Source organism: Epinephelus fuscoguttatus, linkage group LG11, assembly GCF_011397635.1.
Source record: "Epinephelus fuscoguttatus linkage group LG11, E.fuscoguttatus.final_Chr_v1".
NCBI classification, from domain to species: Eukaryota; Metazoa; Chordata; class Actinopteri; order Perciformes; family Serranidae; genus Epinephelus; species Epinephelus fuscoguttatus.
Window position 1 is genome coordinate 20,027,965 of NC_064762.1, and position 17,715 is coordinate 20,045,679.

At 42.6% G+C, this 17,715-nt stretch overlaps 1 protein-coding gene across 2 annotated transcripts in view; it reads left to right on the forward strand.

Moving 5' to 3' along the window:
- The window catches only part of LOC125897209 (protein eva-1 homolog A), a 112,181-nt gene that overhangs the window by 48,100 nt on the left and 46,366 nt on the right, over positions 1–17,715 (forward strand). For both annotated transcript variants that reach the window (XM_049590350.1, XM_049590352.1), the window contains exon 5: positions 3,790–3,933. In XM_049590350.1, coding sequence (XP_049446307.1) covers positions 3,790–3,933 — 144 coding nt within the window. The remainder of the gene's footprint in view (positions 1–3,789; positions 3,934–17,715) is intronic.

Below are 17,715 nucleotides of genomic sequence, written 5' to 3' on the forward strand. Positions count from 1 at the left end.
GAAAATGATGCCTGTTAGTTGCAGCCTTGATCTCGGTCTACACCTTTTAAATTCTAAGGCCTATAAGCACTCAGATATAATCAGTTTGTGTAGATTGTCTGACAAGAGAAGAGGATTATCAGCCGAGAGCTTACATTAAGTGCTTCACTGGTTCAGGTTATACAATGCTGCTTCACTCCTGTCCTCAGGATGCAGCTCAGCTGGTGATGCAAGGCTGCTCAGCCATAACTTTCCATTAGTTTGTATTGTATTCTTTTATGGTGGAAGCTGATGCAGGCGTGTATCAGACATGTTTCTACTGCACTAAATAAGCAAAAAGAGAAGAGTGTCTGAATATACCAACATAACAACTGACTTCAGCACGTTGGAGACACTCCTGCTGAGCAGTGCCAACAGAATCTTGATATTGCTCTTCAGCCTAAGTTTCCTGAAATCACTCAGGACACAGAGAATTAACCTCATCAGTTGCTGTCAGTGAATCCCGTCCAGTTTTAAGTGACAGTGGGAACTGTCTAACCTTTGAGGTGTTGTACTGGTGATCCAGTTACACTCACTGGTTCCCACAGGCTCCCACCTCACTACATCCTGGTCAGGAATTCCAGTGTGTCGGCTCCAGCTGGGGAGTGTCCGGTTGCCCCTTTCAACAGTGTCTGAGTGGATAGACGCTGATCTTTTATCTGGTTTCACTGCAAACACAATCATTACTACGACACAATTAATTCTGATTGTTGTAATCCAATCAGACTGGACTGCACAGTGAATGTTGACACTGTGCATGACCACTGATTTGCCCTCTTTCACTTCCTGACTGGGACATTTACCCTTTGACCTGTGCGATAATTCATCATGGCCTGTTAACGTGTGAGCCAAGCCTTAACCAACCTTTCTGATCTCTCTGTCTGTCTTTGAGGCCCACCTTGGCAGACACTGCGAGAGCCCAGTGTCCACTTTCAAAGGCTCATCTCCTTGTGTTGTCTTTAGGGGTTAGATGAACCGTGGGGGCCCGTGGGAGGCATCCACGTGGAACCCCGGCCCATCCACATTCCCACAAGACTCAGCGGGACGGTTTTCCAAACTTTATTAGCACTCTTCATCTCACTCACCTCAATTCGGGATGTCACTGAAGTTCACAAGGTGGAACATAAAATACTGATTCTACCAGAGTTCTTTCCATTGTACTTTACTCTGTGAGATGTTGTTTGATTACAAGATAAACTGATCTTAAATATATATTTGTTTGTTGCAGCCCGACTGTAACACAGGGGCGTGTAAACCTGGCTTTATGAGCTCTAAAAAGTTCATACTAAAATAGTCCTGTTATTAATGTGAGAGGGATGTAAGGAAGGAAGTGAGAGCGGAAAAAGGAAAAGGGAAGAGCCTCATCTGTCCGTCCACATTCCCTCAGAGGATGAGAGCTGCAGAACAGAGAGGGTCTGGAGGAGCTGGCGGGTGCTTAGCAATGATGTATGAGAGCCACGTCCATTACGCCGTCTGGTCACCATACACACACACACACACATGCACACACATATGTTGGATCAGATATCCTTCAGACAATGTGAGGCCCCTGTAAGGTTTCTGTATGTGGGACTGATGAGGCTCCATCATGGGAGCTGAGGAGGCCTTTATGGGAAGGAGTGTGTGAGATGCTCTCTCCAATGTGTGTGTGTGCACGTATGTGTGTGTGTGTGTCCATCTCTGTCACAGCTGACAGAGACTCATGTAGTCCTTTTGTGCTTGAAGTGTTACTTGTCCATCATACACTCCACAGTGAGGCAGTAAGAGACTCATGTGCAGTATGAACGTCATTGTATCAGGGGTGTCAAACATACAGCCCGTGGGCCAGAACTGGCCTGCCAAAGGGTTCAATCCGGCCCACTAGATGACTAGACTAAGAGGTGGCAGGTTTCAGGAGCAAGTTAAACACTACTTCATGTAAATTTCTGCCTCAGAGGCTTTTCCACCCTGACCAGGATACAGTTCTCTGATATGACAATGAATACTTACTGTGACCATGTTTAAATATATTGAATATTGTGCAAAATATCGTCAATCAGCTGCTTCAGTTCAAAAGAATCTGTATCAGGAAATGTGTGGATACATGCACATGTAATGACAGCGAGAAGTAGACTGAATTTGGAAAAACAGAGACATACTGTTGAAATTGCACTTATTTTTCTTGAGACATCTCAGGCTGTTCATCTGTTTTGTAAAAGGATGACCGTCTACAGAATGTACTTGTAACTCTTTACAAGTTATTGAGCGATGGTTTTATTGGTCTAGCACATCTGAGATCAAACTGGGCTGTGTGTGGTCCATGAACTAAAATGAGTTTGACACTCCTTCATTATATCTTAAATAATACTGTTATCCTGGCAAAGCACTTTAATCTGGACGAGAGAGTTTCCATGTGTGAGGACAGCAGAGTAATAAACTGGTATTTAGAAGATAATCTGTCTGCCTTGTTGATTGATTGATTAAATTTTGAACTTTACTTTCAGGCTAACTCATTTACATATTTTTCCGTTTGTGATTTAGCTCTGTTCTTTTCAAAATTAAATGTTTCATACTGATATGAAAATATAGAAATCTGTATTGTACAGGCCCTGTAATTTCTTAATAGTTTTCAACAAGAAGTGTGTAATTTGGTCCCTATTATAGGGAACACAGAGACAATGTTTGGAGACAGTACATGTAATGACGCATTCATTTGAGGTTTTAAGAAAGAACAAGGAAATTATTACTTACACGGTTGGGTAAGATTTATAATCAGCACTTTTAAGAACTTCTAAAATCTTAATGACCATGGTTGGAAACTTAACTGTCATATTTCTTACATTTCTTGCCAGTTTTTTACAACTCCAACTGAACACTGTCTCCATTTCAGGTTTACAACGAGTTATTTTCATTATTAGGTCATTTGCATGTTATTGTAATAATTAAAAGTTTGGTCTTCAACAGAAAATAAGTTGTCTAAGGTGATACATTTGAATTGCTTCATTCCATCATTTACCTATTTTAGACAACCAAGAATACCAGTTAATTCACATTTGAGCTGAAATCAGTGTATTTTTTGGCATTTTGGCTTAAAAAATGACTCATAATATCCATATTATTTGCAGATTATTTTATTGTTGATTGACAAATTGATAACTCACAACTCATCGTGCCGACTCTACTTTATTTTCCCCTTCAATTAATAGGCTACCAAGTTACAGACTTCTCTAGAAATCTACCTATAAATGAGGTCCCACTTCAGGACATGATATTCCCATGGACCATCAAAGAAAGTGTTACCAGAAAAAGTATAGGCCCCTCTTATAATTTAAAATTAGTATCATGTATCAGTCAGTCTGGATTTCTTTTTTTTGTTGTTGTTCTTTCTTTTCTTTTTTTTCTTTCTTTGTTTTTTTTTAACAAGTGTGTTTACTGGAATTTTAATATACTTCAAATATCACATCAAAGACAACAACAACAAAAAAAAACAGTAAGATACGCAAAAGAGCATTCACAGTAAGGCATCATCTTAATATCAGCTGCTACAACAGGGCAATCCAATGAGTACTTTTCCAAGGTTCAAAATAAATAAGCAGAAATTCCTATACAAGTATAAAGGATGGAAAGAGGAAAGAAAATGTGCATTCGGAAAAGACAAGTAGACTTCTGTAGCCTTCACCCCCTCTAGAAATGTCTTAAAATGTTCTACCCTTAATCATAAAATGTATTTTTTCAAGGTATCAGTCTGGATTTCTAATAATAATTTAATACATTTCTCTGTCTTTCCTTCAGACTGCCAGTCGTCTGTGGCTCTGCAGGTCCTGACCGCCCGCTGCCAGGGAAAGAAAAGCTGCCTGGTCCGAGCCTCCACCAGAGACTTTGGAGATCCGTGTTACTCCGGCACCAGGAAGTACCTCAGTGTCATCTACACCTGTGGTGAGTCCCCGTACGCCTTCACTGTTGGCTGCATTTTCTCACCACCAGGGGGCGATGTTCACCCACTGATCAGCTTTGCTTCAGTCTTGTCTGTGAGGTTTTAGCTCTGTGTTTCATGGTTAGCAGCTCTGAAATGGGCTCTGATATACTCAGAGAAGAATTATGTCTTTTCGGATGATGATATTGGACGCACACTTATATGGACAATAGAGGGCATATTGGTTCTGCTTTTTCTAGGTGCTACTCCATGAATGGTACCTTCAGTGGCAATGTGTTCTGACCACTGTCATAATTAATTTGAAGTACTTTTCTCTCTAGTACTTTTACTTCAAGGATTTCGTCAAGGCGTCAAGTGTAATCATCACTTTTTAGACTTTTAATGGTTTCTATAAGAACGCAGTGTTTGTTTTTGGAGCTCAAACATGAAGTCCTAAGTTTCTAAACTTATTTTCCACGTTCAAGTCACACCTCCGAACTTCTGCCCTTTGGCGCTGTGTCTTCTGTTTTGACTTTTTGTCTGCACAGATGAGGGAAAATGATGGTCTTCCTTTTTATCTGTTCTCCACCCCCGGGCTAATCCTGACCTGTCAAGGCTGTAATTCATTAACGGCACACTCAGACACACAAACGTTATCCAGACGCCTCCAGCACCAGAAACTGATCAATCAGCAACGTGGCCTGGAGCCTCTCATACGCACTGAAATCTCTGACACATGGACGTCTTGCATTTTACTGAGTTCTGATTTTAAGGCATTTATAACATCTGTGTCTGTCCCCACTGGGCCTGAAAATCACTGTGTGCTTTAAAGGACTGTTCATTAATCAACACTTTTTCCACTGTCTCTCTTCAGGTCTTGAGTTTGCACATGAGCTCAGTTATAATTCTAAAGTTCTGATAACACTTTATGGCTTGTTCGTGGTCTCGTTTTGAAGATCCATCACCCTGAATCGCGTTTTTGTCTGATTGCCGTCCAAGAATCCATCCATCCTTTATCTCAACAACAACCGGTCAGCGCCGACAAGAACACACAGACCGTTTCAGCTGTGTTTATAGAGTCGTTTGGCTCCGACTGACCTCCCTTATCTGTCACCGATAACACAACGTACTCTCCTAACAGCTCTGGCTCAGTAAACGTGTGAGGTATGCAGGCGATGGTGTAAATGTTCAACAGCGTGCTGCGTGAGGGCAAGAGATGTGTTTTCTGGGGCTGCGGCGGGAGCGGAGAGGGTTGAACGTGAGTAAATCAGTCTGGCCACTGCAGACATGAAGTCACTGGTTGCTCCAGGCTCCAGCAAAGTGGTAATTTCGGGGGATCCTCTTTCATTGGTGGTCGAGTGTGTGTAGGATTGACCCCATTTGAGTCGGAGTTAGGGGACGGAGGATGTCTGTCTGCACATGATTGGTTGCTTTTGTGTGTGTGTGTGTGTGTGGTGCCAACTGAATAAAATGGAACTTGCACAAAGGGATTGATAGCACAAGATTAATGGACTTGTTTGTCTTTTAGAGTTATTTTACAGTATGATTTTAAGGAACTTTGAGTGTGTGTAAGTGTTTGTGTGTGTGTGATTAATTGGGTAGCATGGGCCACGCTGCCTGAAGGACGTGTTAACCCATTTAAAATCTTTACTGTTCTTGCCCAAGTACTATTTTAGAGGCTTTTGCAGCCTGCCAAGAAATACGTAGCGTTTTATGTGTGCTTGAGTGTGTAGCTAGGTCGGTGTTTGGGTGTACAGTACAGCGCACACACACGCAGCAGGCACGAGTACTTGTTTAATTCGCATCATGGACTCGCTATCAGCCCCGGCTTGCCTGTGATTTATAAAGCCATCAACCCTCCAAGCTCCAGCTTCTTCCTCACACAGCCCCAGGGGTGGACTTGCTCCTGAGCAATAACACAGCAGCAAATGGCCCGGAACCTGCCATCAGTCTCCCGGCAGATCACACACACTCCGCACTGTCAGGCTTCATTTACATCTACTCCCCCTGGAGGAAGTCCATACGGTTTGTTTGTTTGTCAGAAAAAGGACTTGAGCCAGGAGTCTGATCACAGCTTTAAATATTTGACATCTTTAACAAGATGAAGTAAAAAAATACATTTGAAGTAATGAGGTCTGTCTAGGAAATTATTTATAGTCTAAAGTTGGGAATATTTACCCTCAGTGTGACTGGTGGAGATTGATGAATGAGCCTGCTCGGGGCATTTTCTTCAAAGTACGGCCCCTTTGAAGTTTCTTCCTTGTAATGTGTTGGTAACTTTGTCAGGGTTTGACCTACGACTTGTGAAGCTGCAGGGATGAGAACATATGCATCTGTGTGTTTGATAAAAAAGTCCAGTTCTGGCTCTTGTTGAACGCATCCTGTACAGTAAGCGTGTCTTTTCGGTTATGTGTCGGAAGGGTCCTATTTATTCAGCTTGCTCCACTAGACCTTGAGCTCTGTCCTGCAGCCCCTCAGCATCATTCTTCCTCTGCCGTGTGAGTGAAGAGACGCAGCCTGAGGGCATCCTGCTTCTCCGTGTTTATCTTTGTCCCATAAAGCACAGTGATAACTTTAAACTTCATTTAACAAAATGTGATTTATGGATGTCCATGCTGATCAAATCATATCCAGAAGAATCTTTATTTCCTTCCCCTCCTCCTTCCTGTGTCAGTCCCAGACACAGGCCTCCCTACACACAGCGCAGCTCCTTTCCTCCCCCGAGAGGTATTAAAGCTTCAGACTTTATATCAAGGCCTCTCTCCTAAACTTCCCTCCAAGGCTTCCCCTCAAGAGTGTTCACTGCGGTGTAATGGATCACCCTGAACAAGCCACACAGCCTCTTTTGAACCACGCAGAGCAGCAGACTTTCAGGGGAGATAAAAGGTTATGTAAAGCCTAATGAACAGGTCTAATTTCTGAAGAGGAAATGGATTAATTGCGGCACTTAGCTGGTTAACTTGGGGTCTGGTTTGGGGAAGGAGGGGGCTCGGTGGAACAGGCAACTCAGGCATTTCCAACCCCGGGGTTGAAACCTCAAAGTGGAAATAGGATCTCTGCAAAAACTCCTAATGAAAGTATAATGAGTCCATTAATATACTATATGTGTTTTCAAATATGGTGCTAAAGCCAGTCTGGCTTGTGGAGCGGATGCAAAAACAAAGCTGTGCAGCTTTTCTGCTGAGCTAATTTTCCACTAACTGCTGGAACCGTTACTGTTTATCAAATATAACAGCTGTTTTGACAAAACAGTCTCACCTCAAGGTCCAATCAGAAGCTGCTCTGGAGCTTGTGATCATATCACACAGTCTTTATCAGCAGATGGATTTTACTGAGTTGTCATGAAAACATAGATAATTGGCAAGAGATTGCCAAAAAAATGAGGAACATATTTAGAATAGAAGTTGATTTTTCTTTTGTCATATTGGACTTGGGCAAAACCCCAGACAATCTCATGACCCAGGATAAATACCTATACCAAGTACTTTTGGTATTTAATTTTATTTAAAGGACGACTGGATTACAATTATCAGCAAGAGAATGCAATTTCTGAAGAAACTGTGGGTGTGAATGCTCCATGCTGAATAGCTGACGCTACACTGCAATGCTCACTTTAAATGTCGAATAGTACAAGTAATGTATGAATGATGTGGAGTACTTTAAGGTTGTGTGAAAAGTTGATGCTACACTGTAGTGCTGGTGTAAATGTTTAGAAGAAGGTGAAGTATTAGGAATAGATGCTTTTGAAAAGTTGAATGATACTCATAATGTTTAAGATTTGAAGGGCTGTTGAAAAGCTGACGCTACACTGCAATATACTAGGTTTAAACACTAAATAACAATAACAATCGTGGAATATTTCAAGGTTGTTTGAAAAGCTTATATTTCACTGCAATGCTGGCGTAAATGTGTATGAATGTCATTGAAAAGGTGAATGATACCAGTACTGTGCAATATTTCAAGGTTCTTGAAAAGCTGACGCTACACTGCGGACAATCTCATGATCCAGGATAAATACCTTTACAAAGGTTTTTGGTTGCTAGCACAAAAGCCATCATACAGAATTGGCTACAGGCAAGACCCCCTTCAAATGAAATTCACTGTATGGAAAAAAAAAAAATCACCTTTTCTTTAAGACTGCGACTTGAACAATGTATGAAATATTGGAAAAAATGGACCGTATACACAAAGGATGTAACCTATTGACTGTTTAGTTGAAAAGTCCAGCCTGTGGCCCTTTGCTGCATGTCACTCCCTCTCTGTCCCCCCCCTTTCACACTTGTCTGTCCTATCCATTAAAGGCTAAAAATGCCCAAAAAATATCTAAAAGGAAAATGACTCTTGGTGTCTTTTGGATAATTTTATGGACATTTCCATGAAATGCAGTCGCTGTAGTTCAGGCATGTTAGGTAACTTTGCAGACCTTGAAACCTACATTATGTTTATAATAATGGATTTAGGTCAGTTAAGGAGATCTGAGGAGATTGAAGGAAAAAATCACTCTTAGCACTTTGACAGATTTAAGAAAACAGCGACTGTACAACTATTCCTCGGCCTGCTTTGTTTGTCATGTTTTAATTTTCACACAGAACTCGGCAAAAAGCTGAATGTCTCACAGTGTAGGAGTCTTATAAAACAAACAGAAGTATTCTCAACATGTGTTTGTCCTTCACATGTACAGAGAAAGCAGTCATGATCACAAACATTTCCTTGTTTATATGAGAAGAAGCTCACTTTGTTTGAAATGAACAAGTTCAGGCACACTGCTCGCTGGTTGCTGTCAAAAGTCACTTCATGTACTTTACTAAAATAGAACAGAGGATGGATTTGTTCTCTATTGTCCAAGCTGGTCTTAAAATTAAATTTCCCTGTTGGCTCAAAAGTATTATTAGCTATCACCATATATCTCAATACTTTTGACCCTGTATTGTTTCTGTATTCTTTAAGTAGACAGAATACTGCAGGAGCTAGTAACACTGTAGAGACCAAACTGCAGGGACTGACAGAGGTGTGGTCACTGGACTGTGCTACTGGTGTTTTTAATGGACACAATCCGAGCAGCAGAGGCTCTGGCAGCCGACATGTGGCTCGGGGCTGATTTAGATGTAACAGGGGAAAATAGAGCAAGATAAAGATGTAATTCAGAAGCTTGAGGGTTTGTATTATCCCAATTGGTTATGCAGACATACACACGGAGGCATACACACAAATATACGTGCACAAAGATATTTGAGGTACACATGCGACCGCTGCAAGCCACACACTCTCCTCCGACTCCCCCGCACACATTCATGTCATTTCAGCAGAGGAGACTGTGGGGAAGATGTTTATTTTGGCCCAGTTGTGTGGAACTGCAGTCCAGGCAGGCGGTAGCTGCTGCTGCTGCTGGGCCCCGTTGTTCTCCCTTATAGCTCATCCTATAGCTGCAGGACCAGAGGCAGAAACACACACATTATGCTGTGGACAGGGAGGCAAATAAACAGTTTTCCCAGTATCTCTAATCTGACATGTGCACATGCAGTTGACATAGAACTGTTTTCCGGTATATCTCAAGTTGGTGGCTCACAAAATTCAGGGCAGATTACTGTCAGTGGACCCTGAACCAAGCGGCAACCTCCGGGGCTTAAAAATGCAGCCAATGCGGAAGTGTCAAAAGTTGCAGTTCCTCAAATGGCCACTTGAGGCTGACTCCAGAAGTGAGTCAATCCCCATAGACACCATGTTAAAATGCCCAACTTTGCAGCAGAAATAAACGTGTTTACAGCCTGGTACAAATATAATTTTGGTCTCTGTAACTAATTTCATTCAAGACGACTCAACGGGGGATTTTTATATAACTCACCCTTTTACATTAATTTACACATAATTAAGGGTGTCTCTGCTTTTAGTGACAGGCTGTAAATGGAGCATCACTACAGTCTGTGAATCAGATTGACCCCTCATTCCTCCACAGCTTTACACTCTTGACCAAATATGGTCACTTCTGGCTGCAAAAATCCCAAGATGTCAAACTTGAGGCTTCAAAACAGGAGTCAAGAAACCAGTGGGTCATATCAATTTTTGTTGAGCCCAAGATTAGCGTTCTACCATAGGGCCAGGACACATCCTGCGTCTTTGACCACCCGGAAAACGAAAGGTCAGGTGCTGGGTGCTGCTCTTGTGCCTACTCTGTGCCAACTTTCAAGGTTCGGCAGGTTGAGCCTGAGGTTGCCAAGCAACCATAACCAGCACCATATCATAGCCTACTTAACAGAAATCCCAAGTGCAGTGCTGTCCTTTTGCAGGCGTTCTTTTTTAAGTGTGTCTTAGGCCTAAAATGTCAGTGTGACAGGTCATCCAGCTCTGGGTAGCCTTGTGCTAAACGATCAGCTTCTCCTCCATAGTAGACATATATTTACGGATTATTAAAGGATGATATGCAGTGTGCACTGGTGTGTTCCAAAAGTTGAACTTGGTTTATCTCCTGCCGCTGTTGAACCCTTAAAAATAGGTGCTTGGGAACAAGCATAAACCTAAGTCCTAAAATCTGCAGTTCCTCGAATGGCCACTTGAGGCTGGCTCCAGAGTCCAGTTAAACCCCATAGATACCGTGTTAAAATGTCCGACTTTACAGCGGAAATAAACATGTTTACAGCTTGGTAAAATAAACCGTTTTGGTCTTTATAACTGATTTCCCCCTTAGTGACAGCTTAACAGGAGTGAATTTTCAATAACTGACCCATTTACATTTTATTAAGGCTAAATTTATGCATAATAAAGGGCGGGCTGCTTTGAGTCACAAGTTGTCTGCTGATAATATCCTTGGCTTTTTCAGTCAGAACCACCCTTCACTCCTTCACAGCACCAGCCTCTTGCGTAAATATGGTCACCTCTGGCTCCAAAAAACCAAGATGGCGACAGCTGAGATGCTGAACTTGAGGCCTCAAAACGCGAGTCCACAAAGCAAAGAGTGACGTCACAGTAAATACGTCCATTGTTTTTACAGGGAACTGCTATGCCGCATGAGAACGCCACTCTCGCTTTTTAGCATGCCTGCCATGTGTCTACTTTGACAGTAGACACATGGAAATGTCAAAGTTATTACATTTTATCAAATCAGAGATATTCCAGTTACCTATTATTCATTCATTCATTCATTCATCTTCTAACCGCTTCATCCTCTTGAGGGTCGCGGGGGGGCTGGAGCCTATCCCAGCTGACATCGGGCGAGAGGCAGGGTACACCCTGGACAGGTCGCCAGACTATCGCAGGGCTGACACATAGAGACAGACAACCATCACACCTACGGACAATTTAGAGTTACCAATTAACCTAATCCCCAATCTGCATGTCTTTGGACTGTGGGAGGAAGCCGGAGTGCCCGGAGAGAACCCACGCTGACATGGGGAGAACATGCAAACTCCGCACAGAAGGGCTCCCACGCCCGGGATCGAACCGCCAACCCTCTTGCTGTGAGGCGAGAGTGCTAACCACCACACCACCGTGCCGCCCCAGTTACCTATTAATTTAACTTTATTATACTCAGAACTCAACATGCCTTGGACTTTTTCCTTATTTACCACTGTTGTGGCCCTTGACTCCCAAGTGTGCCTTTGTTCATCTAGTTCATCTAGTTCATCTCGATATTTCTTGGGAAGCTCCATTTCAGGGTTATCGGTCCTGCTTGCTGCGATTATGTGTGCCTGACTATAATTTTCATTAGATTTCATTGTCAACTTGTTTGAAGACGCTTCCAGGAAACAATAGTACATGATGGGAGCTCTTGAAGCTCATTACGTCAGTCATTGAATCAGGTGTTATTGTGCTGTCTTAATGCCAGCCGTGTATGTTTTCTTTACTGTAATATATTGAAGCTGCACCTTGTTAGCAGTAAAGAAACAAAGAATTCTTTGAGTATGTTTTCACCTGAGTTCGCAGACAGACCGGGTGTGGTTTGCTACAAACGGCCAAGTCTACTTGCACCAAGTGTAGTGTCAATCACAGTCAAATGGCCTGACTTAACCCTCAAATACTTCAGTGGTAGCGTCAGAGGATTCTGGCTCTCTTGCATCATTATAGAGTTTTGACCCACCCGAACAAGTGGGTGTTTTATTGGGGTAAAACAAACCAAGAACCAGGAAAAGGTGTTTCTTAAAAACAGTCTTTGACCCAGGAGTGATCCGTGGTGTGTCTGATTTGAGCCAAGCAGAAAGGAATGAAGTGGCCTCTCTGAACGCTCCCCAGCCTCGTAACACAAACCTGACTCTGCAGAAACCCTGGAATAACAGCCGCAGCTGGCACACTCAGGAACACTGCTGCGAGAAAACACACAGCACGTGACCTCAGCTGACCCGTGTGTGTTGCATTAATAGTGGTAATGGTTGATCCAGCCAATGGCCTTAAAAGGCATCGAGTCTGATTGGTACAGCATAACATCATCTCTAAAGTAACTGGCTGAAGGTTACTGAAGCCACCCAGGGCGTGGTCTCCGGAGCAAGCAGAGGAACATGGAGGGAGTTTTTTGGCGGGAACACGCAGTTGTCATGGTGATTTGCTGACGCGAGGGGTTGTGGGACTGTGCTTTGCCAGCATGTTCAGTCAGCTGATGTCTGGCACTGCACCGCGTCTCATCGACTTGCATCATCTGGTATCTGCTGGCTGTTGGGTGCATATGAGCAACATGTAGCGAATAAACACTGGTGAACTCACATCTTCCTCCTGTTTTCCCTCCTTCAAACATGCACACACTTGCCTACATGCAGTGTGGTCAGACATTACACATCTAGTTTAATACCAAGCCAATGTGGTCACTGGCCTCGAGGGGAAAGTCTGTAAGAAGTATAATTAGATTAAAATGCATCTTGAACAAAAAGAAGAAGGCGTTAAATTCACTTTTAAGTCCTCACAGCTTCTCTGACTTTCCCTTCTTCTTGCACTCACATGTTTGATTTCCAAGAAACAAGCAGCACATACCAAAACCACATAGGTTTTGGTATGTGCTGCTTGTTTCTTGCTCTGCCCCTTTTCAGTGCTCTCCATTTCCTCGTCCAGGTCACCCTCACAACCTGTAAACCCTCTGCCTTTCATCTCATCTGTCTTCCTTGTTTTGTTTCTGTCTCCATTCTCTCCACCATTTCCGACCGCTCAGATGGCGATAGCCCCGAGGTCAGAGCTGAGAGTTGACTGGTTTATGTCCCTGGCTATCTAGGAAAATATACATTTGGTCTTGGGGTGTAATAAAGTTATGCAGATACTGTTTTTGTAGTGTCTGTGCAAATAAAACGTTTCTTACTCAATTACTTAAAGTTAGAGACTGCAATTTCTCCTATGAAAGATAAAAAAAAGAGTTTGAATTGTATTATTGGTTAAATAAAACACACCATGAATAAACAGGACTCACTGCAGTTTCTGATGTGGTGCTTATGAAGTGTCTATAATTTGTGTCTATAAGCAGTGTCATAAAAAAAAATCTACAAATCCTTCAGGCCAAAGAAACTTAAGCAGAACTAAATGGCTGCCACTTAGATTAGTTGTAACTCCTTACTTGGACACTTGCTTCTTAATCATTTTGCCTGTTAGTGTAAAAAACTTGCACAAAGCTTTGTATCTCACCACAGTATCCATGACTAATGTGAGTTAAGAGACTTCTCAGAACTCTTTTCCCCTGAGCCAGTGGTGCGGTGTTTGAATCCAGCCCTATTCACATTGGATTGTGTCATGGCACCAAACTTTAAAAAGTCCCTTTAATGAAAACAGAGAAACTGGAAATGGAAACTAGACTGTGTGGCAGCCAGATGCTTTGATTCCATTATCTACAGACTGCTTTGTAAACACGGTGAAGCGGCAACAGAGAGCTGCACTGATACAGACAGATAACAAAGGTGACTGCAGCGTGACACCAGTGGACGTGAGCCAACTGTGTCCTCGCTGAGCATGATTAACTCAATTCTAACCTTTGAAGCGTTCAACAGGCTCATCAGCTCTGGTGGCAGATGTCAGAACGTGCTGAATCACCTGTAACACAAGATAAACCCATGCAGTGATTATCATGTTTGTATGTGATGGCTTTTAACGGTTTAATCAATCAGGACACGCGGTGCTGTACAACAGAGCAGAGAACATTTCCTTACATTTGAAATACTATGGCAGGGGTGTCCAAACTTTATTGAATGGCCAGTCCTCGCTGTCGACTTTGCACTTCTTTGCTGTGGCCATGTCTGCTACCTAGCAAGAAATACCTGCTGTAAGTTACCCGTTAAGTTCGTGGGGTGAATGGAAAAAATGCAAAGTGATCTTACATGATTAACAGATAAATGACTTGGGCCACATATCGTAGATAGTTTGAACAACAAGCCAGGTGCCGTCTAAAATTGGCCCCCAGGTTGAGCAACAAAGGAATGGAAATCAGCAGAAGCCCCACGATACAATACCTAAGTCATGATAATATTAATCGTTATTCTAAACATTTTGCAAATGTCCCAACCTTCATCTATGGTGATGAATTCTGGGTAGTGACCGAAAGAATGAGGTTGCGGATACAAGCAGCCAAAATGGGTTTCCTCCGTGGGGTGGCTGGACTCAGCCTTAGAGATAGGGTAAGAAGCTCGGACATCTGGAGGGAGCTCGGAGTAGAGCCGCTGCTCCTTTGCATTGAAAGGGTTCAGTTGAGGTGGTTTGCATCTGATCACGATGCCTCCTGGGTCCCTCCTGTTCGAGGTGTTCTGGGTACGTCCCACTGGTAGGAGGCCCCGGGGCAGACCCAGAACATGCTGGAGGGATTACATATCTCATCTGGCCTGGGAATGTATCTAGTAGACTGAAAAAGCAAATGATGGAATTATTCTAGTAGGAATTTACTGTTAAATGTTAAGGCATTTACTATATTTAAAGAGTGTAATTCTAATTCTGCCATTTCCTTGGAGACCTTTTTTTTTGCTTGAACGTAAGCTTGTGATAGCCGAGGCTACCTGTTGTCGCACCAAAGTGTCCTCACACACAGTTGGCCTGATAGTTAAAAGAAATGGCAGAGGACACGAAAACCGACTCCAGCTTGAGGCCCTTTCTGCATGTCATCCACCAACTCTCTCTCTCTCCCCATTTCACCCTGTCTCTGTCCATTAAAGGCAAAAAGCCCTGAAAAAAAAAAACATGGGAAAAAAAGGTAACGAGAAACTTGGTAAGAAATGGGAAAAAAAATTCAAATTGCAAAAAAAATAATAGATTTAGAAAATTATTTTTAGAAAGCCAGGGAAAAAGGAAAAAAGTTTGAGAAAAACTTTATTTAAAATGATAATATATTTGAAATTATTTTACAGAATTCTTATAATTTTTAAGGTTTTTTTCCAGGTCATTACCTTGTTTTTTTGTTTGTTTGTTTTTTTCTTTTCTTTTTTCAATTTTTCCCCGCAATTTTTTTTGTTATTAATTTTCTCATTTTACTAATTACATGCTAATTTTTTTGGTCATTTCTTCTTTCATTGCTCATTGCCAACTTCCCATGTTTTTGACAGAAACCAAGCCAATTTGCTCAGGTTTCAAAGGGTTAATTGTCTTTTCCCTGATGATAAATTTCATGTGCTAGGCAGTAGCATAGTTTAGGTTGTATTTATTGTATTCCTTGCTCAGGGTGTGTTATCAGTGGCATTATTGCTTGTGAGCTAATTATTGATTACCTCATTTTGTCTAAACACTGCAGTGTATTCTGACTTGCAGAAATGCTCACTTGTTAGATTCCTTCCTGCTTTGCCTTCCCTCCTGTTTATCTTCATTGTGCAGACGGTCTCATGACACAGCAGATAATCAATGTCCATCTTCCCTCCTGTCTGCCCCGCCGGCTCATTACCGAGCGCTCAGTTCTACCTGGCCTCTGTGGCTCTTCTAGTGAGGCCATAGGTCTCATTAGCACTGATCTGTGTGGGAGTGGGAGAACGAGGGGCCTCTCTGATGATCATTTTGGGGTCTGTCGCTCTGCTGCCGCTAGTCAAAGCCACTTATGTCCCTGTAACTGTTCCAGCCCCCAACATAGGAAGCGCTTTCCAGAGCGGAGGAATGTTCTGCGTTTGGCTTCAGGCTGTTTGTCTGCTTTAGAAATGTGGGATAATAGGAGCTTCAGTCATGTTAACATCCATACAGTCACACGTAAACACATGTACAAACACACCTACACACATTAAAACAAGGCCGAATAGATTATACAGTACATGCACAAACTGAATGCACAAACAGTGAATGCACAAACACTGTACACACAAACGCACAAACATCTCCCCCCTCCTCGTCCTGTGGTTTTTTACTTGGCCTGTTTTCCCAAATGAGCAACTGCTTCTTTGTTGGTCTGGAAACTGCAAAATAAGCAAAGCTCTGGACGAGAACTCGCTGCCAACTTTGTCGGCTTCGCAGAGTGGTAAACTGTGTACACTACTGTTTTCGTGTCACTCTGCGCTCACGGCGAAAACTGCTCTCCACTCTTTTAGAGATCCGTCGCTCTTGTTTTCGTTTGTATGTAGAGTGTGTTGAATCGAGGGGGGGGGGGGGGGGGGGCGCAGACGAATGCTTTCCAGTCTGTGGCTGGTTTCAGTTTTCCTCCTGCGGTGGACGAGGACAGAGGGAGAGGGAGAGAGGAAGGGAGAGGGGAGAATTAGTGTGTGTGTGTGTGTGTGTATGTGTGTGTGTGTGTGTGTGTGTGTGTGTGTGTGTGTGTGTGTGTGTGTGTGGAGGGGCAGTCTAGGGGGTGGGAACCAAGGGGAGAAATTCCCAGGGCATCTTAAGCTAGAATTATAGTTCTGCAGGATACATTTAAATGTCTCCGTGGATCCATGCAGAGAACATTTTGGATAACTATAGGTCTCAGAGGGGCGCAGAGGAGTAGATGGGCACGCCTCCAAAATCTTTCCGTTTCAGCTTTATTGACAATGACGTCATGGACCACAACAGTGACCGGGGTGACGCCTTTGTACATAAACATAATAAAGAGCACATTCCTTATTAATTTTAACAACTTTCTAGTTGTTTGAATCATTAATGTCATGTAATATATAATTAAATACATTTGTATATTTTGATTTGTAAATATTGTATCACCCAGGGTAGTTTATGACCATTAGCACTATTGAGCATTGTTCGTCCCATGCACACATGGCAACGCAACACACATCCCCGATCCCAGTTTCACAGTGTTTCATCAATTGACAGTTCGCACCCAAATAGTGCCAAGGAACAGCAATGCACTGGGAAAAGCAGACGAGAAAACAACTGCAATTGAGCAAATGTGAATCTAAACAACACAAAATGTTTCATAAAATAGCTTTACAAATGTTTTATGAGAAAGGAAATGTACTCAACACGTTTGTTTGGTGTGAAACATTGAATGCTATGAGCAAAAAACGCATTCTCTAAGCATAACTGATCCAAACAATGCATCATACAGCTTCAATTTTCAAGAAGCCAATTGGTTGATCCAACTTCCTGTTGGGAAAAGAAAAGGGAAAACAAAATTTACATTCACTTTATATCCAAATCAGTACCAAAAAATCCCTCCAACAGCGGCTGAGGATGGGACTCAAGAACTGGCTTCAGTTGAGAATCATTTCCAAATTGTCCGATCCATCAGAATCATCTGCCTCTGAGCTTATCATTACCTTTTATTCATGCTGACGTGTTTTTCTTACAGTTGCATTTCACAGAGAAAGATGGCAAAAGTGCTGATTGTAATGTCTGTAACCTGATCATTTCAAGTAAGGGTGAAAAAAACCCCAGCAGTGTGAAACATCTTCGTATGCAACATGGACTGAAATCCTAGGAATGCCATGTGTTTGACACTCTACACA